This window comes from Podarcis cretensis (assembly GCF_951804945.1).
Source record: "Podarcis cretensis genome assembly, chromosome: 6".
NCBI lineage: Eukaryota > Metazoa > Chordata > Lepidosauria > Squamata > Lacertidae > Podarcis > Podarcis cretensis.
In genome coordinates this window covers 90,036,964-90,062,973 of record NC_137175.1, presented here as the reverse complement: position 1 = coordinate 90,062,973, position 26,010 = coordinate 90,036,964, and the positions used below count along the sequence as shown (strand labels likewise).

The 26,010-nt window shown below is 46.4% G+C and overlaps 1 protein-coding gene across 2 annotated transcripts in view; it reads left to right on the top strand.

Annotated features, from left to right (window-relative positions):
* Nucleotides 1-18,129, top strand: part of HMCN1 (hemicentin 1) — a 325,809-nt gene extending 307,680 nt beyond the window's left edge. The window contains exons 99-107 of one of the 2 annotated variants that reach the window (XM_079980967.1): nucleotides 520-639; nucleotides 1,886-2,020; nucleotides 2,951-3,064; nucleotides 5,902-6,027; nucleotides 7,266-7,394; nucleotides 11,251-11,601; nucleotides 14,228-14,347; nucleotides 14,849-14,975; nucleotides 17,160-18,129. In XM_079980967.1, coding sequence (XP_079837093.1) covers nucleotides 520-639; nucleotides 1,886-2,020; nucleotides 2,951-3,064; nucleotides 5,902-6,027; nucleotides 7,266-7,394; nucleotides 11,251-11,601; nucleotides 14,228-14,347; nucleotides 14,849-14,975; nucleotides 17,160-17,526 — 1,589 coding nt within the window. In that variant the 3' untranslated portion in view covers nucleotides 17,527-18,129. The remainder of the gene's footprint in view (nucleotides 1-519; nucleotides 640-1,885; nucleotides 2,021-2,950; nucleotides 3,065-5,901; nucleotides 6,028-7,265; nucleotides 7,395-11,250; nucleotides 11,602-14,227; nucleotides 14,348-14,848; nucleotides 14,976-17,159) is intronic. The other variant, XM_079980966.1, reaches the window with a different exon arrangement.
* Nucleotides 18,130-26,010: the final 7,881 nt, after the last annotated feature.

The window sequence follows — 26,010 nt, the reverse complement described above, 5'->3', positions numbered from 1 at the left end:
GCACCTTTGTACATGTTGGAGAGTGTCAAGGCAAGAATTCAGAGAACTGTGAATTTCAAAGAGCGGCTGTGTTTTGGTTCATGTATTGGTTTGAGAAACTCAAGTTAGGTATTACCCATCCCTGCCCTTATCTTGGGGGGAAAATCTGACTTTGCCCAATGGCAACATATTAACATACATTCACAGAGATATATTAAGAGTGGGTTAGAACTGAAACTGAATTTGGGGGTCCAGTCTTCCATTCTGATCTTTTAAGACAATTGAATTTTCGTTTTGCTTCTCCTTATTCCTAACCCTTTAGTATTTTTAGAATGTTCCAATTGCTGCTGTAGTGTGAGCAGGATTAACAGTGTGGGAAGGGGGCTGGGTCCTTCTCTTCCTCATTTTTGTTTTTAAAGATAACGGTAATGAATCCCAGAAGCCAAGTTAGTCCCTATAGACTTCCTGTTGCCAGTCTATATTCCTGTTTCTGAACTATACCGTGTAAACGGTTTTATGTGGTTTTGCTTTTATCATTAGATGAAGATGAGTGTACAGTTCGAAATCCATGTTCCCACACTTGCCACAACGCCATAGGAACCTATTATTGCTCGTGTCCCAAAGGCCTTACCATATCAGCAGATGGAAGAGCATGCCAAGGTAAGGTTTGCTTTTAGATGTCGTGCACTGGCCACACTGTGTTTTTATGACAGTATTTAGAATACATGAGAGATGAATGTTATTTTATCTTTTATTCTTTGTATTTACCGTATTTTTCGTCCCATAGGACGCTCCGTCCCATAGGACGCACCTAGTTTTTTTTGGGGGGGGGGAATAAAGGAAATTTCCCCCCCTTTATTTCCCCCCCAAAAGCAGGTCAGGGAAACCGAACCAGGTCGAGGAACGGCGCTGCACCTCCCTGCTGTCCCCCGAGCTTGTGGGGCAGGCCGATGTCTGCCTCAGGTGGCAGGCTGCTATCCGCAGCGTGGGGAGCCCTGAGGGGAACTCCTGCAGGGCTCCCCACGCTGCGGATGTCTGCCCGGCGCACGGGGCGCTCCGCTTCAGGGTGCCCTGCCTGCTGGGCGGCAGGCTGCTATCCGCAGCGTGGGGAGCCCTGCGGAGAATTCCCACAGGGCTGCCTAGGCTGCGGATGTGTTCCCGAAGTGCCGGGTGCTCTGCTTTCAGGGCACCCGACGCTCCGGGAAGCAGGCTGCTATCCGCAGCCTAGACATCCCTGCCGGACCTCCTGCAGGGCTGCCCAGGCTGCGGATGCGCTCCCGAAGCACCGGGCACTCTGCTTTCAGGGCGCCTGACGCTCCGGGGAGCAGGCTGCTATCCGCAGCCTAGACAGCCCTGCCGGACCTCCTGCAGGGCTGCGGATGTCTTCCTGAAGCCTGGAGAGCGAGAGGGGTCAGCATTCACCCCATAGGACGCACCCAGATTTCCCCTTCATTTTTGGAGGGGGAAAAGTGCGTCCTATGGGGTGAAAAATACGGCAAATCCCATTTTTTCTTCTATGATGGAACTAAAGCTGATGTCCTATTCAGATACTGACCAGTACCTCCGGTTATGTAACCCTCTGGTTACGTAAACTTTGGGATGCGAAAGCAGCAAACCCGCAAGTATTTTACCGGGTTTTGCCGCGCACACATGCGCAGAAGCAGTAAACCGCTTATGCACATGTGCAGAAGTGGTCTACCGCCACGTACGCATGCACAGAAGCGGTCCTCAGGTTGGGGAAACCAGACTTCCGGAATGAATCCCATCCGCAACCAGATGTACCACTATATATGCCTTCAGATCAGGTCCTAAGATACTAACCTGGGTATTCTCATGATAAAATAGACACTGTTTCTTCCATGATGGATTGATGTATGAATGCACATATGGCTTGCCTTTATTGCAGATATTGATGAGTGTGCCTTAGGGAGGCATTCTTGCCAAGCTGGCCAGGACTGTGAAAACATTATTGGCTCTTACCACTGTGTGGTTCGGTGTGGGATCGGCTTCAGAAGAACATCAGATGGACTAAATTGCCAAGGTATGGAGATAGTGTCGTCTTATCTGCCAACAATTATTATTAAATCATGTGAGACTCCGTTAAATAACATTTTTTTTTATAAGGGCAGGATGGATCCTTGAATGCAGTAAGGATTTGATTAAAATGTTCTTTGAAATTTTGCCTTCACATTTTGTGATTATCTGATAATCTCTCTGCAGTTTCCAGAATACTCAACAGGCAATTCGTTTTTCGTTAGTGCTCTTTCGCTCAGATCTGTGTAAACACAGGTTCTTGTCATTTGATGTTACTTTCCATTTCATGCTAGTATTTTGCATGGTTTAGAGCAATGATAGCTAACCGGTAGCCTGAGTAAGATCTAACTCGAGAAACAACTGTTAAGAATGCAAAAGGGTGGCAACCCCTGGGTTTTGCAAGGAGTGAAACTGCATGAAATGTCACTGATGTTTCACCTAATGAACTCGAACCCACCTCAAATGGGTGTTTTTGTGGGGTCGCACCCAGCCAACTGATTCTACATGTTCCCTAGCAGTTCAGCCTGGCTGTGCCTCCCCAAGCTGGACAGAAACTTATTGAAACAAAATAAAAAAATTCCTTCCAGTAGCACCTTAAAGACCAACTAAGTTAGTTCTTGGTATGAGCTTTCGTGTGCATGCACACTTCTTCAGATACACTGAAGAAGTATCTGAAGAAGTGTGCATGCACACGAAAGCTCATACCAAGAACTAACTTACTTTTTTTTATTTTGTTTTGACTATGGCAGACCAACACGGCTACCTATCTGTAACAGAAACTTATTGGTTAGGCTGAGGGAAAAACAATAGTCATGTGAAGAGTTAAGAAATTCCCTCATCTCATTGCCTCTGTTTGGTGACAAATGTCTGGCTTTGCCCTCTGACAACAATCACTCCCAAGTAAGAGAGGTTTAATCATGTCTATATTATTCAACAGATGTTAATGAGTGCCAAGAGTCGAACCCTTGTAACCAACGCTGTTTCAACACCATTGGAAGCTTCCACTGTGGATGTGAACCAGGATATCAGCTAAAAGGCAGAAAATGCATAGGTATGAAATAGATTTCAGGACAGTGGGGCCTATACACGTAGTTTATAAAGGTTCTCTTGGAGAGCTGGACAAAGCCTATTAAGTCCTGCTAATAAAAAAATCCTCTGGAAATCAAATAACAATTTGCCTTTAAATGTCTTGAGTAGGTTTGCTTTGAAATATAATCTAGAAGGAGCAACATATAGTCAATCAGATATTTCTTAAGAAACCTAAAGGCCTTGAAAATCTCCAAGCTATTCCTAGTATAAGGAACAATGAATGAACCAAGGTCTAGTGAACTTCAGGGCTGAGCACGATCTAAACCTGGATTTCCCCGCTCCTAATCCTCTTCTTTTCTTTGATGATCACTTGAAACAGAGTAAGATTTTCTTCCATGAACAGCTGTTTAAACAGTAAGTCTGTAAGTGACTGGGGAGACCAATTCTGGATCCATACGTCCTTCCACAGTGGGGACGTAGGTTTCCGGGCGGGAGTTGATCATGGTGACGGTTTGCCAAGCATGCCTTCCTTTTAGCATGTTTCTCCCGTTCGTCCTGAGTTCGAGCATCTTCAAAGCCCATGACACCTTTGGTAAGGCTGTTCTCCAATATTTTTCCAATCTAACACTCTAGGCCAGGGCTCAGCAAACTTACCACGCCTCAGACTGGTGTGTCCAGCGCCAATCACGCAGCGGGCCGGAGGGCGAGGGAGCGCGTGCCCATACACTTTTGTACACACTATTTCCGGTGCACTTCCAGGTCAGAGGACCACCGGAAATAGCTTGTGTGCATGTGCACGGGCCTCCTCCACCCCAGATGTACACCGGAAATAACACTTGTGCATGTGCACAAGCTATTTCCGGTGCTCCTCCAACATGGAAGTGGGCAGCCGCGCAGTGTAGTGCCGGTAAGAGCAGGTGGCGGCAGCGGGTGGCAGGGGTTGCCGTGGGCTGGATAAACGAGTCCCTTGGGTCTTATCCAGCCCGCGGGCCTTAGTTTGGGGACCCCTGCTCTAGGCACTACACTACACAGGGACCGGGCTCATAGGAAGTGTGTGTTTGCAGTTCAATTCCTTCCCAACTCATGGTAATTTCAGCTGCAAAGGCTAGATTCCACTGAAAGGATCTTTTTTGCTATGCTTTGTAAGACAGAATGACTGAAAGTTCCCTGCTTAGCAGTTCTTGGTGCTAGATGAGTGTTTCTTAAGGCAGCTTAATTCCTCTACCCCCTTTGGCCCAGGACTAGGTCCTGTGGGCTGCCAGCGATACTCCCCCTGTGGCATGAGTGAAGTGCCCATACACAGCCCTTGCCCTGGATCAGCAGTGGTTGTGACTCCTTCCCCCTTACTAAGCTCTTTTCTGCAAGGGTAAGGGCTCACTACTTGCCCGTAGAGGTCCTGCTCTACCTTGTGTGTCATTGTCCATCTCCTCCATCAATAGGCACCAATTAGCACATCTCTACGTAACTGAGATTTAACTGCTGCCCAGATGTACCTATCTGGTAATGCTTTGTAAGTCAAACTCATGCCTTAACGACAGTTGCAGCACTACAGTTGCAGATATAAGATATATTTTACGATGTAAAAAAGTACCGTATTTTTCGTCCCATAGGACGCTCCGTCCCATAGGATGCACCTAGTGTTGTTGGTTTTTTTTGGGGGGGGGGGAATAAAGGAAAAAAAAAATCCCTTTATTTCCCCCCCCCAAACCAGGTCGGGGAAACCGAACCAGGTCGAGGAACAGCGGGATGGCGGCGCTGCGCCTCTCTGCTGTCCCCCGAGCTTGTGGGGCTGGCCGATGTCTGTCCGGCGCGCGGGGCGCTCTGCTTCAGGGTGCCCTGCCCGCCGGGCAGCAGGCTGCTATCCGTAGCGTGGGGAGCCCTGCGGGGAACTCCTGCAGGGCTCGCCACGCTGCGGATGTCTGCCCGGCATGAGGGGCGCTCTGCTTCAGGGCGCCCCTCGCACCGGGCAGCAGGCTGCTATCCGCAGCCTAGACAGCCCTGCGGGAACTCCCGTAGGGCTGTCTAGGCTGCGGATGTGTTCCCGAAGCGCCGGGTACTCTGCTCTCAGCGCGCCTGGCGCTCCGGGAAGCAGGCTACTATCCGCAGCCTAGACAGCCCTGCGGGAGTTCCCACAGGGCTGCCTAGGCTGTGGATGTCTTCCTGAAGCCTGGAGAGCGAGAGGGGTCGGTACGCACCGACCCCTCTCGCTCTCCAAGCTTCAGCGAAAGCCTGCATTCGCCCCATAGGACGCACCCAGATTTCCCCTTCATTTTTGGAGGGGGAAAAGTGTGTCCTATAGGGCGAAAAATACGGTAAGTTTATATACAATGTCGGCTCCCTGCCAAAAGCCGATCAGCGGTGTCTGCAACACCCTCTGTTTCTGCCCACATGGATTGGTGTAAACCATGTGGGCAAAGGAAAATGGGCTGCCCGAGGTCATTGTGATGTCAGGTGATTGATAGGCAGCAGCCCCACCCATGTGCCACAGTTGGCTAACGGGAGATGGGGACAGTCAGCAATTTGACCCGTTGGCCAGATCTAATTCTCCACCCTTGTCTTAAGGCAAAACATGTTTCTACAACAGCCAGAAATGCAGCCCAAGTCAGATGCGACAGGGTGAACTTTTGCTGTACGTCTCTGTTAATATCTATTTCACTTGGCAATAGGAAAAGGTCAGATCATATGACCTTGGTGCCACATGCAAATTGTAAGCCGTTTTCTTCTGAGCCACATAAAGATTTCTTCACAAAAGTATATGGGAGAGGGAGAAGTTACATAAAACAAGGGTTGCCCTCATAGCCCAAGAGGTGAGAGCATAATGCTATCAGTTTAGCTACTGAACCTTCTGTCTTCTTAAAGATGTGAATGAATGCAGACAAAATGTATGCAGACTTGACCAGCATTGCAAGAATACACGAGGTGGCTATAAATGCATTGATCTGTGTCCAAATGGAATGACCAAAGCAGAAAATGGAAGTTGTATAGGTATGTATCTTTCTATTCTGCATTCTTGTCAGACTGTAGCAGAGAATCAGGAGATCTCCAGCTGCTTCTACCTCATCCCTCTCCTTCCACTGTGTTTGTGAATGTCACTTGTGACCTACGTACAGTGGTACCTCAGGTTACATACGCTTCAGGTTACATACGCTTTAGGTTAAAGACTCCACTAACCCAGAAATAGTGCTTCAGGTTAAGAACTTTGCTTCAGGATGAGAACAGAAATTGTGCTCTGGCAGCGCGGCAGCAGCAGGAGGCCCCATTAGCTAAAGTGGTGCCTCAGGTTAAGTACGGGCCTCCGGAACGAATTAAGTACTTAACCTGAAGTACCACTGTAATGGGTATCATATCCCAAAAATCATAAACATGTGTTATACTCATGAACAACTACACGAATCAGAAATTGGCACAACACACACACTTTTACTCTGCATGTGTGTGTGTCGTGCAAAACGGATTAACCTGTTCCAGACTTTTAAAAATGACCCCTAAAACAGCAATTTGACATGAATTTTACTATCTAACAAGACCATTGATCCATAAAATGAAAGCAATGATCAATGTACTGTACTATAAAATAAATAAGACAGTATTGTAGATGATTTAATTTTTTTTAAAAAAAAATTCTTACTTGCACTGATGATAGTCCTTGTTTAGATGAGGGGCTTTTATCCATTTCCGCAGTCACAAAATCAATCCCTCAGTAGCTGAACTGGGTTCCACACAGTCACAAAAACAAATTAATCGAAAAAGCCTGAAAAACAAAAATGCAAAATAAATAGCAAAAACAAAATCACCAAACTTAATCCATTCCAGAAGTCAAATGTTCAAAAACCAAGGCACAGCTTCTGACTGGTGCAGGTGCCTCAGAAAAAATAGCCAACAGCCGCATCAGTTGCTCAGCTTCTGAAAAATGTAACGAAACCAGAACACACACTTCCGGGTTTTAAGCCTTTGAGAACCAAGGCGTTTGAAAACCAAGGTACCACTGTATTAACATCCAAGACCCCAAGAGGAGGCTGAATTCTGGATAGCAAAACACACTCTTATGAGAGAATACTATCCATCTATGAACATGGAGGAATTACAAAATGAACAAAATAAAATACAGTGGTGGGACAGCTTTGGGTAACCTTGTAGCTAACCTCTATGTGAATAAGAAATATCTGCTATTAAATGTTTGTTTACAAGTACAGTTACTTTTAAGATTCTGTGTTCCTTGTCAGATATCGATGAATGCAGAGATGGTACACATCAGTGCCGCTACAACCAGATATGTGAAAACTCGCGAGGAAGCTACCGGTGTGTGTGCCCGAGAGGGTACCGATCCCATGGCATTGGAAGACCTTGTATGGGTAAGTTAGAAGCAGGGGTTGGGTAAACATTAATGCTATTCTGGTACCCACCATCTGATTCTGGCTGCTGCTTATACCTACCCACAAAAGGGTTTAACATGCTTTACTGCTTGAAATCAGCAGGCTTCAGCTACAACTAATTAGACCTCAAATACCTCTTACTGGGGGGGGGGGGAATAAGAGTGGCTGATTTCAAGCACAAATGCATACAATTCCCAGGGAATGTGACTGTTAAAATAATTTATATCACACCAAGCGAAAATAAGCTTGCATGTATCATGGTGATGCATTCTATGACATGCATGTTGCAAGATGAATTGGGACAAATCTTAAATCTGCATGGTTCCTTGCTTTATTTTGCTCCTTAACAAGTGGCTAGTGTTCTCTGCACTGCATGTACTTGGTGCCAGACAATGTAGCTTGTATGTGGGCTATCTGAGCTGCTGTTCTGCATATAATGACAAAACTTCCTTGTATATTAGTGCCCCCCGCCCCCAGTCATGTACAGTGGTGCCTCGCAAGATGAAAAGAATCCGTTCCGCGAGTCTCTTCGTCTTGCGGTTTTTTTGTTTTGCGAAGCAAGCCCATTAGCGGATTAGCGCTATTAGCAGCTTAGCAGATCAGCTGATAAGCGGCTTAGCGGATCAGCTGATAAGCGGCTTAGTGGCTTAGAAAAAGGGGGGGGGGGGAAAAAAAACCGCAGGAACTCACAAGACATTTTCGTCTTGCGAAGCAAGCCCATAGGGAAATTCGTTTTGCGAAGCACCTCCAAAACAGAAAACCCTTTCGTCTTGCGAGGCGTTTGTCTTGCGGGGCACCACTGTATTCAGTTGTAAATATCAAAACAAGCAAGCAAAATCACATGTGCAGTACAGCTTGTTCTGCATTGTCACAGTTCCTTTATCTCCCTTTTATGACTCCAAATAAACTTCAGTCCTCCAGGTCCCATCCACATCTTATGCTTGGCCTTGGGCTCAGTGGGCTCCTTGTTTTAGTCTTCCCACTGGCTTTGTAACTTCAAGGCACCATGGTCAGGGCCTTCCAACATTTTTATCCTGATGCAAATTGGCTAGCACTCTCCTTTACACACAAGTTGGGATCCACGTCCATCATCTTCTCCCAGATATCATAGAGCAGGGATTGCAAAATTTAAGGAGGCTCACTCAGCAGAGGTCTTGTTTAACTTCCCCAAGATAAACGAAGACAAAAGCAAAGAAAGTCAGTGGTGTAAGGATGTTCCCTCAGGTATATGGAGCAGTCAAAATTCAGCCTAAAAGAATGAAGTTTACTGGGGAAAATTTCAGGAAGTAAGCAAGGAAAAGGGTATTTGTAACTCCTAACTTTATAAACAAGGATTGTTGTTTGAAAATATGTATTTTTTGCTCCATAAGACGCACCTGACCATAAGATGCACCTAGTTTTTAGAGGGGGAAAGCAAGAAAAAATATATTCTGCGCAGAGCATGTAAGCGGCTCTTGCTTTTCTTGCTTTAAAGCAAGCAAAGCGAGAGCCACTTACATGGCTTCTCTCCCATTTTGCGCAGCTCTCAGTTTGCTTGCCCATCCCTCCTCCCGCCTCGCTGTAAAAGAGGAGGAGGAGACACCAGGACAGGTGCTTTGCTTGCTTTACAGTGAGGTGGGAGGAGGGATGGGCAAGCAAACTGAGAGCTGCGCAAAGTGGGACAGAAGCCATGTAAGCGGCTCTCGCTTTGCTTGCTCCCGTCCGTCCCTCCTCTTGCTTCGTTGAGAAGCCAGCAGAGCAAGAGCCTCTGCGCAGCTCTCGCTGAAGCCAGCAGAGTAAGAGTGATAGCTGCGCAGTGGCTCTTGTTCTGCTGGCTTCCCAGCAAAGCGGGATGAGGGACGAAAGGGAGTCCTTACACAGAGCCCCTTCCGTCCCTCTTGCTCTGCTGGCTTCAGCGAGAGCTGCGCAGCTTGCTCTGCTGGCTTCTCAGCGAAGCGGGATGAGGGACGTGGCTCTTTAAAGAGAGAGCGGCTCTTGCTGGCTTTTCTGGAGGCGGGGAAGGGACAGAGGGCAGCCCATCAGTCCCTTCTCCCACCTTGCGGAAAAGCCAGCAAGAGCCACACACATGCTCGGCGCGGCTCTTTAAAGAGAGAGCAGAGCCTCCCCCCTGCATTCGCTCCATAAGACGCACACACATTTCCCCTTACTTTTTAGGAGGAAAAAAGTGTGTCTTGTGGAGCGAAAAATATGGTAGATATTAACAAGCAGCAGACTGATTGGCCCCGTAACAAACTGGGTCTTGCCGAGCAGGCTTTCAAGCATCAAAACCCATTGAGAAGGTGGGTCTTTATTCAGTAAGGCAAAATAAGACATAGCAAGTATCAGCACTGGCAGATAAATTCTTACAACTGGGATTGTGGCAAGTTAACTGCAACTCTCATCGCTCCTGATAGGTAGTGGCATTAGTCGGAGATGAGAGAAGTTGTGCTTAAACCCTGCTGGCTGCATCTCCATTTGAAAGAAGCAAATCGGAAGGAGGGTCCATCTTGCCTCTTTCATTTAAGGGGCAAGTGAGTTCTGCCTACCTGATAAACGTTATCTTGAGTGCCGCATGGGGGTGGTGAGCAGGCCTGGGGAGCTCCCTTTCATTCTCCTACAAATCAAGCAGGGAGATTAGAATTTTGAGGCCTCCTCTCTGATTTCTCGTAACATCGCTAGCTGAAAATAACTGGAGAATCCATCACTAATTAGGTAACGTGCCATTGTCGGTGCTGTATCATTTCCAAATAAAATTTACCTGTCTGGCACGAAAAGCAGCTACGATAACAGAAAGCAAACCTGAATTTCCAAATGAACTGTTTTTAAGAATGCTGTGAAATGTGCTTCGTTTGTTTTTAAAAGAAGGAATATTCACTAACAAACGTTTTAGCATGATGTCCATTACGTAGCAATTGTGTTCCTTTAGCTTCTTTCAAGGTTTTGTTACGGACTAAACTGCTGCTTGTCTTAAAACCAGCTTGCTACTCATCTCTGTGCCTTTCCGCTTATTTTTCATTGTTATTTCTTTGTTGATGTTTGCAAGAGCCTACAATTTCTTAGATGGCAGGGAAGGGAAAAAATTTACACTGCAACCCTGCGCATGCATGCTAAAAGTACCCTATTTTTCACTCTACGAGACGCACCAGACCATAAGACGCACCTAGTTTTTGGAGGAGAGAAACAAGAAAAAACATATTCTGAATCTCAGAAGCCAGAACAACAAGAGGGATTGCTGAGCAGTGAAAGCAGCAATCCCTCTTGCTGTTCTGGCTTCTGGGATAGCTGCGCAGCCTGCATTCGCTCCATAAGATGCACACACATTTCCCCTTACTTTTTAGGAGGGAAAAAGTGAGTCTAATAGAGCAAAAAATACGGTAAGTGCCACTATCCTCAGTGTGGCTACTCCTGTGTGTATAGGATTGAAGCCTCTGTCTTAGGTTAAAGAGTACTCTCCTTGCAGATCAGGTGTTTGCAGATCTTAACATGTTCAGAAAATCCTCTTAGGAAATGGACCTGCCACACTTAGGAGCTTTGTCTTGGGGGGGGGGAGGTGAAACCTAGAGCAATGAGAAGCTCACCCAGGCCTCTATTTTACTCAATATTTATTGCCTTTTACAGGTCACACAGCATTTGTGTTACTAAGCTTGTCAAGGGCAGGTTTGGGCAGCCAAGTTAATGTTTGTGAACAGGAAGACCAGTGCATGCTTTGTGTGTAGCTCGGGGGGCGGGGAGAGCTTTGTGATATCAGGATCACATTTGTAATTTCAGATTGTTCCGTAGACTGATGTGCTTTTTAATGTTTTGTGTTGTCTCCCTCCCTCCCCACGTCACATGGTATGTTGCGTCCCATGAGCAGACATAAATGAATGCGAACAAGTGCCTAGACCTTGTGCGTATCAATGTGCCAACAGCCCCGGCAGCTTCAAGTGTATCTGTCCTCCCGGACAACATTTATTAGGCGATGGCAAATCTTGCGCTGGATTGGAGAGGTTGCCAGATTATGGCAGCTATTACAATAGCCATAACTATGCACAGTTCTCCCCCGTGAGAGACAACTACCGACCTCAGCAATATGTCAGGCACTCATCCAATCTCTACAGCTCCTACTCAGAGTATAGGAACAGCAGAGGTCCAATCACCAGGACTAAAAGGAATTTTAGAGAGACTTGCCCTGAAGGCTATGAGGCAAGAAATAACAAATGTATAGGTAAATGTCAAGTGTATGTGTGTATAGAGATATATGTATACATAATATGCATATTCCATAAAGATGTTCATTCAGCCTATTGTTTAGGTTGCTTTTGCACACAGATATGATATAGATGCTCTATAATAAGATTTTACCAATACAGTGGTACCTCAGTTTTCAAACGTAATCCATTCCGGAAGACCGTTCGACTTCCGAAACGTTCGAAAACCGAAGCATGCATTTCCGGAAGCATTTACTCACGGAAAACTCAAAACGGAAGCTGTGTGGCATGTTTGGCTTTTGAAAAGCATTCAAAAAGCAGTTATTTCTGGGTTTTTGGCGTTCGAAAACCCAAACATTCGACTTACAGGAAATGAGGTACCGCTGTATATGTAACTTTCACTTTCTCCCCAAACAACTGAAAAGATATTTTGGCAGAGCAGAGCATATCCATCCCATTTAGTGTCCCCCTGTCCTTTTCTGGGTATATCAACCTTCTTTCCCCCCCTCTTGGGTAAGAATAAATTCCATCATTGACTGCAAATAGCTTTGCATGCACCCAACTGCTCTTCACCTCAATGGAAATGGGTCTAAAGCGAGGGAATGCCAGGGTGTGGTCCAGTAGAAACATTATATTGGACACAAAATGAGGTCTGCTTTGGGTTGAAATGGTTGAAAAACAGTTTATATAAAGCTTGTGCTTTGCATACTGATGGGCAGATTTATGTACCGTATTTTGCGTCCCATAGGACGCACCTAGTTTTTTGGGGGGCAAATAAAGAATTTTTTTTTATTTCCCCCCAGGTGCGGGGCTGGAAGAACCAGGTCCGGGAACAGCAGGAAGGCTCGCTCCGCCTCCCCGCTGTCCCCCGAGCTTGTGGGGATGGCGATGGGGAGAAGTGCGCTGAGCCCGGGACGGCAGGCAGCTCTGCGCAGCCACCGGGAGCCGGGCGGGACTTCGCACCCCGCTCCCGATGGCCGCGCAGAGCTGCGCTGCGCTGAGCCCGGGACTGCAGGCAGCTCTGCGCAGACACCGGGAGCCGGGCGGGACTTCGCGCCCCCCTCCCGATGGCTGCGCAGAGCTGCGCTGAGCCCGGGACTGCAGGCAGCTCTGCGCAGCCATCGGGAGCCGAGCGGGACTTCGCGCCCCGCTCCCGATGGCCGCGCAGAGCTGCGCTGAGCCCGGGACTGCAGGCAGCTCTGCGCAGCCACCGGGAGCCGGGCGGGACTTCGCGCCCCGCTCCCGATGGCCGTGCAGAGCTGCGCTGAGCCCGGGACTGCAGGCAGCTCTACGCAACCCTCGGAGCCGGTCTCCTGAGGGTTGCGCAGAGCTTCCTGAAGCCTGGAGAGCGAGAGGGGTCGGTGCGCACCGACCCCTCTTGCTCTCCAGGCTTCAGCGAAAGCCTGCATTCGCCCCATAGGACGCACACACATTTCCCCTTCATTTTTGGAGGGGGAAAAGTGTGTCCTATAGGGCGAAAAATACGGTATTTTCATACAGTGGTACCTCAGGTTACATACGCTTCAGGTTGCATACGCTTCAGGTTACAGAGTCCACTAACCCAGAAATATTACCTCAGGTTAAGTACTTTGCTTCAGGATGGGATCAGAAATCGTGCTCCGGCGGTGCGGCAGCAGCAGGAGGCTCCATTAGCTAAAGTGGTGCTTCAGGTTAAGAACAGTTTCAGGTTAAGAACGGACCACCGGAACGAATTAAGTACTTAACCCGAGGTACCACTGTATTTTAGAGTTTTGACCCATGTGCCAGGTGATTGGGGAAAAATTCAAAGTGCATGGAATGAGAACTTGTCTCAGGGGCATTTGTAGAAACTCTCTTGAGAAGCTAGACTGAGGTCCAGAGTGTGGCTTCAAAATTGGCTGGTGTCAACTTAAGGGGCAGAGGAGCACAACGCTCACCCCCCCCCCCCCAAAATCACTTTTTAAAACATGTGTAGGTGCCGCAACACCTGCATTGATGTTGCAAAATGCATATCCTCGCTCAAACCAAAGCCCTAACTTTTTTTAAAAAAGGTTTTAGCTGTCTCCTAGTTCCTCATTTCCAACATTCTGCTGCTGTACTATGGTGGCTACCCAACCCTCCCCCCCAAAAGTTGCCAAATTCAGCAATAGTGTTGTCTAATTTTCTGGGTGTAAGAAGCTGAGTTCATTGAGGGTGTGAGGGAGGCATTTGTGCCCAGTGAGGGATTTGCCTCTGGGGAGCCATCTATTAATTAGCTCAGTGGCTTCCAGAAGACATGCGTGACTTTTGACTTTGCTCATTCAAACCCTTGCCAGCCTTCAGAGCATCAGCCACTGACTAACTTTTCCAGTCAGTCTGTAGTGCCTGTGGAAAGCATCAGCCAAAGATTCATGGTCTAACAGTTTAGAGCTCTTGAAAACTACATGTAACTTAAGGTCAAAAATCTTGATTGGGATAGCATTCTTCAAATTTGCTAAAGTGCATAATCTAAGAAAAATACATAAAGCGATGCATACCCTTCATATGGTTCAGGATATTATGTCTGCGTAAGAATTTAATTTCTGTAGATGTGCATCAAATATATTTTTCATTATTAGTTTGTCCGTTGGCTTCAATATTTTATGTTTTCAACCCCCCACTTTCCCCCTCTTTTTCTTTTTACAGATATTAATGAATGTGAGAACAGAGATGCTTGTCAGCATGATTGCAGGAATACTTTAGGGAGTTACCAGTGTTTCTGCCCAGCTGGCTATCAGGTTATGCCCAATGGCAAAACGTGCCAAGGTGAGAAAATAAGTTGGTAGCAAAAGGAAATATTATATGAGAAGTATAACATTTGCACCATCCAGCTCATAAAGGCCTTTGCAGACAGATGTTAGATTAGCCTGCTGCAGCTGATGTTGAGACTACTGTAGGTAGAACCTATCTTAAGATATTAATTAATTAATTAAATGGTGGTCCTTATTTATGCCTGTGGAATGTATCATTTCAGGGTTCTCTTTTGGGAAGGGCAGAACTGTGCTGTCTCCCAGCATCCTTCATTATAACAAGCAAGTGGTATTTTATGCCAGATTTGCATAGCAAAAACCCCCTTATTTATTTCTATGCTTTATTTCCTAAAGCTCTGTCCATCCCTATGTACAGCCTTATGTTTTTATTAGTAGTAAGAAACCTTTGCTGTCTATGGGCTGGGAGAGTTTTCAGTTTACTTGTTACGATGTGGGTGAAACATAACCTGAAATCAATGAGTTGCTTATCTGTTGTTTTCCTTTGATAACCAATCAGATATAGATGAGTGCCTTGAACAGAACATCCACTGTGGACCAAATCGTATGTGCTTTAACACGAGAGGAAGCTATCAGTGTATAGATACGCCTTGCCCACCAAATTATCAACGAGATCCTCTTTCTGGGTATGTTTCCTATTCAGTTGTGTTAGTTTCTCCAGATTGCTTTTTTGACTGATCTCCTTAACGTTTGCATAAGAGGCCAGTCCATGCAATAGTCTTATATATCCTGACAAGACAGAAGTACTGTTTTTGGGGGACAGGAGGCGGGCAGGTGTGGAGGATTCCCTGGTCCTGAATGGGGTAACTGTGCCCCTGAAGGACCAGGTGCGCAGCCTGGGAGTCATTTTGGACTCACAGCTGTCCATGGAGGCACAGGTCAAATCTGTATCCAGGGCAGCTGTTTACCAGCTCCATCTGGTATGTAGGCTGAGACCCTATCTGCCTGCAGACTGTCTCGCCAGAGTGGTGCATGCTCTGGTTATCTCCCGCTTGGACTACTGCAATGCGCTCTACGTGGGGCTACCTTTGAAGGTGACCTGGAAACTACAACTAATCCAGAATGCGGCAGCTAGACTGGGGACTGGGAGCGGCCGCCGAGACCATATAACACCAGTCTTGAAAGACCTACATTGGCTCCCAGTGCGTTTCCGAGCACAATTCAAAGTGTTGGTGCTGACCTTTAAAGCCCTAAACGGCCTCGGTCCAGTATATCTGAAGGAGCGTCTCCTCCCCCATCGTTCTGCCCCCATCGTTCTGCCCGGAGGTCCAGCTCCGAGGGCCTTCTGGCGGTTCCCTCACTGCGAGAAGCCAAGTTACAGGGAACCAGGCAGAGGGCCTTCTCGGTAGTTGTGCCCGCCCTGTGGAACGCCCTCCCATCAGATGTCAAAGCGATAAACAACTACCTGACATTCAGAAGGCAGCCCTGTTCAGGGAAGTTTTTAATATGTGACATTTTAGTGTACTTTTCATCTTTGTTGGGAGCCGCCCAGAGTGGCTGGGGAGGCCCAGCCAGATGGGCGGGGTACAAATAAATTATTATTATTATTATTATTATTATTATTAAAATTATTATATACACTGCAAGTCTTCCTTCTGACCTCAGAAGAGCTCGAATCATGTGTTGGCTAAGTTCCTTCTATGCTTTCACGAGCAGGCACTGTGCCATGGGTTGCTCCAAAAGAACACATTGACTCTTTTGGCATAGCCTCTTATAGATTAGGACAGGCAAAGGCAAATTTGGCCCTCCAACTGTTTTGGGACTACAACTCCCATCATCCCTAGCTAACAGGACCAGGTCAGGGATGATGGGAATTGTAGTCTTAAAAAACAGCTGGAGGGCTGAGTTTGCCAATGCCTGGATTAGGAGATGTGGAATCTGGATGTCGCTGGACTACAACTCCCATTATCCCTAACCACCGGCCCCTGAGAGGGCTGTTAGAGACCTCTGGGCATAATTCAGTGGACTGGCTTCTGCCAGTCCTCCAGGGGTCCTTCCTCTGTATCACACTGTGATCTCTATGACCAGCAGGAAAGCTGCCTTAATTTACCCATCCATGCACCATATATGCATGTTGGTAACATTTTAATCGATTTAGTTAAAATATCTGTGTGCCTTGCCTTTCCACCTCTTAACAAAGCTGGATCTTCAAGGAAACCTTTAAACAACAACCCTATTATTGGGGAACTCCATTAAGTATGTGTTGAATGCACCAAAAAGCCATTTAACTTACCTGATCTTTGGTGGCTAGGTCTTAGCTGGTAGGGGAAGAAATAATTCTTCAATTTCTGTTTGTCTTCAGTGTCTTTGGCTGAAAGAAAGTGGATTTTTAAAAATCTGCCCACACTTTAGCTAAAGGGGTAACAGGCTCAAATTATAGGCTGTTGGGAGACATGTAGACACCTGACACACTTCTCACTGTTATTATTTGATATATGTGACATCATGCTAGCTTTTGCCTCTCCTTCTAAGCATTAGGTGAACACAGTGGTGCGATATGCAGGAAAATGCGAATGTTGTACCATCACAGCATTCACTTTTTCGATTACGTGTTATCAGGGAGATTCAGGAAACACCTATTCATTTTCCCAGAACATGTAGTTTGAGCCTGGTTTCTGAAGAACAAAGGCTTTTGTTTTGTTTTTTACAAAAAAGGCATATAAATTTTAAATAAATAAAATTACAGGCCTATGGTTCTTATCTCTCACCTGAGAGTGGTGCTATATGAATTAAAAGGCACAATTGCTTCACTATATATTGCTGTTCCAATGCAGTCATGGCCCAGGCATTCATAGTTGTGTTTATTTTAGCTTCTGCCTCAAGAACTGCCCACCCAACGATCTGGAGTGTGCCTTGAGTCCTTACGCCTTGGAATACAAATTTATGTCCCTCCCGTTTGGCATTGCTGCCAATCAGGATTTAATCCGACTAGTTGCTTACACTGAAGACGGAGTGATGCACCCGAGGACAAGTTTCCTCATGGCGAACGAGGATTTGACAATTCCTTTTGCACTCAGAGATGAGAACTTGAAAGGAGTGGTTTACACCACCAGGCCTCTGCGGGAACCAGAGACGTACAGGATGAGAGTCAGAGCTCTGTCTTACAGTGTCGATGGAGCCATTGAATATCAAACAACCTTCATCGTTTATATAGCCGTGTCTGCCTATCCATACTAGGAAAAGCACTGCCGACAGTAATCAAAGTATGTTAATCACATGCCTATGTGCCGCTGGGTGTCACCACTTCCAGAATCACTGTCCCTTATCTTAAAACAGACCTTGCAACAACTTGTGGGGGGAGAATGGTGCTATCTTCTACCCTTATTTCCTTCCCTCTGGCTGCCAATCTGTTGCCATCATTCCATCTTGACAAAAATGACCATAATCCACGATTCCTTGGAATCTTAACCACTTGCTTTATTTATTACACTGGAGCAGTCACTTCTCAAAGCTTGTTCTGCTGACTCAGAACTAGTTAGAAGTTCTAATTAGGTGGTAATTTGGTGGTCCCAAAGTGGTAGGCAAGTATCTCCTTGATATATGCAAAGAGAGCAAAATTGCCACAAAGATTTTGAAAAACTTAAATGTTTTTGCTGTCTTCTTCTTTTCTTACCACAGTGAAAAACACAATTTTCTTGATATTCACAAACACTAAAGTAAGACACTACTAATGTGTCAGCTACTAGCAGGTATCACCACTGAGGGCTGTTACATACATTACACAGAAGCAAACTTTGCACAAAGCCCCAATTTGCAAATTGAAACTGGCAAGGTGGCCCCCACAAACAAAGCTCCATTCTGCATCGGAAACAAAGCCATGCTTCAGTACCACTACCCCATAATATTATTAGGTGGGCCCTTTATCTAGTCTTCAGTGAGCAGCTAGAAGCGGAGAAGCAGAAATAATGTCCTCCTTTTCCTTGGAGGAAAACCTTGGAACTCGGAATGGCTCCATTGTCGAACGTTTCAGTTTCTGAACGCTGAAAACCTGGAAGCAAGTGTTCCGGTTTTCGAACATTCCTCACAACTCGAACGTCTGACGCGGCTTCCGCTTGAGTGCAAGAAGCTCTTGCAACCAATCGGAAGCCACGCCTCAGAACGAGAACGTTTCAGAAGTCAAACGGTCTTCCGGAACGGATTACGTTCGACAGCCAAGGTTTGACTGTACTCTACAAAGGAAACAAGAAGAAGTTCTCCTTCCCTCAGATCACATAAACTTTTCAGTTGCCGCCTTAACTGAAGAGGAATGCAAACTGCCTTCTTTTCACTGTCCCAGTAAGGGGAGGTTGTGTGTACAGTGGTGCCCCGCAAGACGAATGCCTCGCAAGACGGAAAACCTGCTAGACGAAAGGGTTTTCCGTTTTGGAGGTGCTTCGCAAAACGAATTTCCTATGGGCTTGCTTCGCAAGACGAAAATGTCTTGCGAGTTCCTGTGGGTTTTTCCCCTCCCCCCTCCCCTTTTTCTAAGCCGCTAAGCCGCTTATCAGCTGATCCGCTAAGCCGCTTATCAGCTGATCCGCTAAGTCGCTTATCAGCTGATCTGCTAAGCCCCTAAGCCGTTCATAGCGCTAATCCGCTTGCTTCGCAAGACGAAAAAACCGCAAGACGAAGAGACTCGCGGAACGGATTCTTTTCGTCTTGCGAGGCACCACTGTATTGTCATGTGAACAATACCCATAATTGTTGGGCTCAATCAGCCTCAACTCATGGTTGAAGCCCAGTGTGGGCAAGCCCTTGGCCTGCCATCACAAGTACTCAGCAAGCAACTCCACCCAATTCCAGCTGTATGAGACTTGTACCTTTGTGACACGTGTGCCTTCAAACAACTGTCACATTCACACTTAATCTTCTCAGATATATGCTTACAAAGATCCCTTTGTAGGGATGAACAGATACAAGCAGAATTCACGTTGGGGCCTGCTCTTGACAGGCCTTTCTCGCAGCAATTCAAGAATAGTTGAGCCCATCTGCTTTGAATTCTTGTCCCGCGCTTAGTGCTTAGTACCTTAGAAAATGATTGCATAGTAACATTCCTCTTACGCGGACATTAAAACTGTTTAATGCAATACATTTGAGTTCTGTAGTAAGCTTTATAAGGTGCACAGTTTGGGAACACTAAAGCAGGGAATCTGTGGCGGACTGTGCAAGCAAAGAAACACCGCTTCTTCCCCTTTAAAAGCAGACAGAAGAAATTTGATTTGATGGAATTTTTGCCTACCCCCAAATAGGTTTCTTAAAAAGAAGAAAAGTCTAGCAAGTTTGGTCAAGCAATGTGTTAGGTGTCAATACACTGTATAAGGTGGTAACAAACTCTGGAAGTAATTTTTGCCAAGATGTATTCTATTTTTATGAAAGTATGTGTACATATATATATATAAAGTTTTGTTTGCTTGTGTGTATTTTCTATGCAATATTGAGAAGGGTTTTTTTCCAAAAAAAAAAGAGAGAAAAAGAAAAAAATGTTTTTACCAAAGAGTGTTGTTTACACATGGAAATAACCAAAATAAATGTTCACATTCTTTTTTTAAATTAAATATGTCAAGACAGCTATGCTGTGTTTATTATTCAGAGTTTTCACACTACTCTTATTCCGGGAGGGAAATGGAAAACAAAGGACTTCTTTGTCATATAAATTCCTTAATCTGTGTCCCCCTCTGAATTCATTTACGTTACTCCTGAAGGCTAGAGTAAAAAGTGAAGGAACTATATCATGAAGAATTATCTGCATTACAAGTTCCCTACCATCTCATTTGGAATAAGTGATGGGGAAATTCTGCATATTTTCTATCTATCTATATGCATTTCCGTGCAGTAGAGATCAGCAAGGTTGCTGCGGACTCCCCACCTTATGTCCTGCACAATGGAATGCAACAATAAATGACTCCCAAGAAGCAACAGGCACAACAATCTTTTCCCAAAAGCACCAAAATGGGGAGAGGCAGGCATGGAAGACTGCAAAAGGGACAGACATATAAAAGATCTGCGTATCAATTTAAAGACCTGTCAACTGCATCAGTAAAACCTTATTCATTTGATCAACTTCAGTAAACAGTTGTCTCCTAGCTGCAGTCCCTGTTATCAGACACTTGGCTCCTGCCACTTGCTTTGCATGATGTGGAGGAACATCAGTAGAAAATAGCTTAAGGTGGATTAAATTCTATTTTTTTCAGACCATCATGTTTTGATTACTTCTTCATTGGGGCACTGTAAAACAAAATTGACCTTGCCAACAAAGGTCCGTATAGTTAAAGCTATGGTTTTCCCAGTAGTGTTGTATGGAAGTGAGAGCTGGACCATAAAGAAGGCTGACTGCCGAAGAATTGATGCTTTTGAATTATGGTGCTGGAGGAGACTCTTGAGAGTCCCATGGACTGCAAGAAGATCAAACGCATCCATTCTTCAGGAAATCAGCCGAGTGCTCACTGGAAGGACAGATCGTGAAGCTGAGGCTCCAATACTTTGGCCACCTCATGAGAAGAGAAGACTCCCTGGAAAAGAACCTGATGTTGGGAAAGATGGAGGGAACAAGGAGAAGGGGATGACAGAGGACGAGATGGTTGGACAGTGTTCTCAAAGCTACCAGCATGAGTTTGACCAAACTGTGGGAGGCAGTGGAAGACAGGAGTGCCTGGCGTGCTCTGGTCCATGGGGTCACGAAGAGTCGGACACAACTAAACAACAACAACAAAATAACACACTGTTTTTAGTGTGTTCTTTTTCAATTGTTGTTGAAATGCATTGTGCTGAATAAAGTATAATTTGGTGCAGCCTTGTAAATACACCCCCCCCTTACTTGCCTGGAAGAAAAAGTACTAGCCTACTTAGGGTGGGCAGAGGAAGAAGAGGCAAGCCCCCCCAGCATCCCTCTGTAGTTTGTGATGGCCTTTAAAGGAGTGGCATTCCCTCCTTTGATAGCCCACACCATTTCTGCTGAGCGCAGAGGAGACATGGAGCATCCCTCCTTTGCCAACGCGCCACATTTTTGCATTAAGACAAAACACACTCATTTGCTTGGGTAGAATCCAGGGCACTCGCCTGCATACAATTCCTCGTCACCTGTGGCCACCAGGTGATTGCTCAAATACAGGACAGATTTAGTGTACCTTTTTAATGCATTGGCTCCTTCCTCCTTTGCACAGCATGCCTGAGAAACAGTCATTGTGATCGTCACACTATTTTGGGATGCTTACATCTCAGTACAGTGGTACCTTGGTGCTCGGAACGGCTTGGCTCCCGAACAAATCGGCTCCTGAACACCGCAAACCCGGAAGTGAGTGTTCCAGTTTGCGAATGTTTTTGGGAAGCTGAACGTCTGGCGCGGCCTCCGCGGCTTCCAATTGAGTGCAGGAAGCTCCTGCAGCCAACCGGAAGCCGTGCCTTGGTTTTCAAACCGTTTCGGGAGTCAAACGGACTCCCGGAACAGATTAAGTTCATAGAATCATAGAATCATAGAGTTGGAAGAGACCACAAGGGCCATCGAGTCCAACCCCCTGCCAAGCAGGAAACACCATCAGAGCACTCCTGACATATGGTTGTCAAGCCTCTGCTTAAAGACCTCCAAAGAAGGAGACTCCACCACACTCCTTGACAGCAAATTCCACTGTCGAACAGCTCTTACTGTCAGGAAGTTCTTCCTAATGTTTAGGTGGAATCTTCTCTCTTGTAGTTTGGAACCATTGCTCCGTGTCCGCTTCTCTGGAGCAGCAGATAACAACCTTTCTCCCTCCTCCATGTGACATCCTTTTATATACTTGAACATGGCTATCATATCACCCCTTAACCTCCTCTTTTCCAGGCTGAACATGCCCAGCTCCCTTAGCCGTTCTTCATAAGGCATTGTTTCCAGGCCTTTGACCATTTTGGTTGCCCTCCTCTGGACACGTTCCAGTTTGTCAGTGTCCTTCTTGAACTGTGGTGCCCAGAACTGGACACAGTACTCCAGGTGAGGTCTGACCAGAGCAGAATACAGTGGCACTATTACTTCCCTTGATCTAGATGCGATACTCCTATTGATGCAGCCCAGAATTGCATTGGCAATTGGAAGTTTGAGAACCAAGGTACCACTGTAGCTACTTCACTTCTCTTCATCAACTTTGGGATCCATTTTTAACACAAAAGCAAGAAGAGATCTCCACGTATTTACTCTTTAAATGAAAAGTCACGACCCTTATTTCTGACCCTCAGTGACCAATTACAAAAGGTGAGAGGGAAAAGCAAAGCTTTTGCTGCCAAGGCTTTTTCTTATTCTTTTTTTGGCTCAAGTCTATATTGTGCCAAGCATGATACATCTCCTTTCCGGTTAGGTCCAGCCTATGCTGTGCTGACTCATCTTCACACCATGCAATGCAGGCAAAGCCAGGACAAATAGTCCTTATTTAAGCACAGCTTTCATCAGCAATGTTATACAATGATGTCACAACACATCACAGGCAAGAGCGTACTAACATGAGCAAATGACAAATTTGGTTGCTGCCAGTGGCAGATCAAGAGCAGCTTTGGGCATTAAAGCACAAGAAATTGGAAATATTTCATCATAACCTCACAGCCAGAGGGAAGGGTGCATGTTCCATGCGCAGAGACAAAGAATGTCTCCTGGTTGTAAACTGTTTCACATATTTTTTAGAGACAGGTGGCATATAAATCCTGCTTGCAACTAAATACTTAAAAATATCTCTCCATCAGGAAGGTGCAAGTGCATAGACTGTTTTAGATGTTAAAAGAAGCGCAAAAGCAGAACGTAGATGTGCTAACACACAAGTCCCTTGCTCTTCCTGTCCCCACAGTTTTCTCTTCCCATGTTTCTTCATAACTTCTGACAATGCCCAAACTCTAAGGGGATGCCAATCTACAGCTTATATAGCTATGAAGACAACTAAAGTACAGCTTGTGGACTTCTTGTGTTGCATTCTACACACAAGCTGAAATACCCCAAGACAAAATGGGTGAAGGGTGTGCATGTGTACAAATTGTTCTTTCCCCAATCCAAACTCATGAACCTGGCAATCTGTAGTCTTCAACATTCCCAGAACCGGAAAAGACCTACTGATATTTCTCACCTGTCAACTGCACTGCATGATTCACTGATCTGACCTTGTCGCCTATGAGCCAGCCTCTGGGGGTGGGTGATTCTGCTATATATTTCTACATTTGATGTGGTGGTTCGTTCATGCTCAGTGCAGAAGATACAGAGGAAGCTGAAAAAGATGCTGCTTTTACACCATATGTCTCCATTTAAGAAGGTCCCTAACCTTACCCCGCCTTTCCCCCCCAAATGAGGATTGATGGCCCAAAGGAAGCATTTTGAAGGGTGTAAATCCCAGAAGCACCGGCCAAATCGGTCTCGGGGCACAATTCCCTGGTGGAGCAGGAAATGGAATTTTGGCAAAGAAACAAGAACACGCTTTAAAATATGGGCATCTAGTTAATGTCATGAGCTCAAGGAGAGCTGCTGAAAGGCCCCTTTCCTAGAAAATGTACGCCGTCCCCCCATACATTTTTTTATACCTGCATCATGAGTGCATCACCATGCTAGGAAAGCTATATTTGTTGAATATTTGGGCTATTTATTATGGAAAAAGAATACATTTCCGACACCCTGGTAAGCATTAATGGCACTGCTCTCAGGAGGGTGACACCAGAGTTCTGCCCTACCACACAAGCCAGTATTGGTGGTGACGAACCAGTGACCCTCTAGATGATGATGATGATGAAGATGAAGAAGGAGGAGGAGGAGGAGGAGGAGGAGGAGGAGGAGGAGGAGGAGGAGGAGGTTCGGATTTGATATCCCACTTTATCACTACCCTAAGGAGTCTCAAAGCGGCTAACATTCTCCTTTCCCTTCCTCCCCCACAACAAACACTCTGTGAGGTAAGTGGGGCTGAGAGACTTCACAGAAGTGTGACTAGCCCAAGATCACCCAGCAGCTGCATGTGGAGGAGCAGGGAATCGAACCCGGTTCACCAGATTACGAGTCCACCGCTCTTAACCACTACACCAAGCTGTTCTCAACCTGTGGGTCCCCAGATGTTGTTGGACTGCAACTCCCATCAACCCTGAGCTCTGGCCTTGATAGCTAGGAGTGATGGGAGTTGTAGTTCAACAGCATCTGGGGACCCACAGGTTGAGAAAGGCTGCTCTAGTTGTTGTTGCCTTGGGAGAGCTCACTTGGTAGAGCATGAGACTCTGAATCTCAGGTTCGTGGGTTTCCACATCTGGGGCAAAAGTTTCCTGCATTGCAGGGGAGGGACTACATGACCTCTGGCCTCCCTTCCAACTCTGCAGTTCTATGATTCTGTGAACTATGATGATGACAACATCAGGATGGAGTTAGGCTCCCCAGCCCTATTCTAAATGGGAGGTAGGGTGCTGAGAGTCCAATACGTGTGTTTGCACGTAATGTGTGGTTCCAGGGAACCAGGCACAAGTTATAGGGAACCAGGCAGAGGGCCTTCTTGGTAGTGGCACCTGCCCTGTGGAATATCCTCCCACCAGATGTCAAAGAGAAAAACAACTCCCAGACTTTTAGAAGACATCTGAAGGCAGCCCTGTTTAGGGAAGCTTTTAATGTTTAATAGATTATTCTATTTTAATATTCTGTTGGAAGCCGCCCAGAGTGGCTGAGGTAACCCAGCCAGATGGGTGGGGTATAAATTATTATTATTATTATTATTATTATTATTATTGTCAGGGGCTCAGGAGCAGAAGCACAGGGAAGAGGGGAGATGGAGAGCGAAGGGGAAGAATCTGAGGGCAGCGTAGGAGAAGATGACAGTGGCCCGAGAGATTCCATGAGCCTCTCCAGCGAATCGGAAGATTCACAGAAGGGGGCGCCGGTGGCCAGGGCAAGGGGGGTCCCAAGGGGGACACTCCAGAAGCAAGGGGCCAGCGGGGACTCCCAGAGCAGCAGTTGGAGATCAGGACCAGCTTCCCCACCTGAGCATAGTGGGGGGGAAGAGTCCCAGGTATCGGGGGTAGCGTCTCCCCCAGCAGGGAGAGAAGAGGAGTCAGGGCTGACCACGCCTCCATCGGAGAGTCAGGCAACGGAGGGGAGGTCAGGTCCAGCTAGCATCCCGGAAGAGGGAAGCAGTGACAGAAGCAGTGTAACGGTCAGGAGGAAGGTCACTGGGTTGGCGCGAGAGCCAAGTTCAAAAGTACAGGCGCGCAGGGCAGCAGAGAACGAGGATTGGGAACCGGGTCCTAAAGCCCGCCGGAGGCAGGGGGAGGAGTCAGGGGACTCAGCGTCAGAAGAATCCAGAAAGGGGAATGTCCCAGCGGACAGGAGGACCCAGAGGAGAAGAGAGCAGAGGAAGAGGTGGAGCAGGGCTAGAATCTTAAACTGGTGTCAGGGGGGAGGAGATTCAGACGGAACTTCGGCGGTCTAGGGTTTAAGACGTAGAGCTGCGCGCTACGGCTTTGGAATGGAAATTGAACTTCAATAAAGACTTTTGTATATAACCACGACCTGGCGTTGGTCCTCTGTGAGCTGGGACCTTGGGCAGCTCTGACAATTATTATTATTATTATTATTATTATTATTATTATTATTATTAATCTGTAGCCTGCCACGCTACTCAACTCATGCTTATTTTTTTTGGGGGGGGGAACTCCCACTGAATTCTGTTTTGAGTTGCTTCCAAGTAGGATTGGTCTGCTAAGTAGATG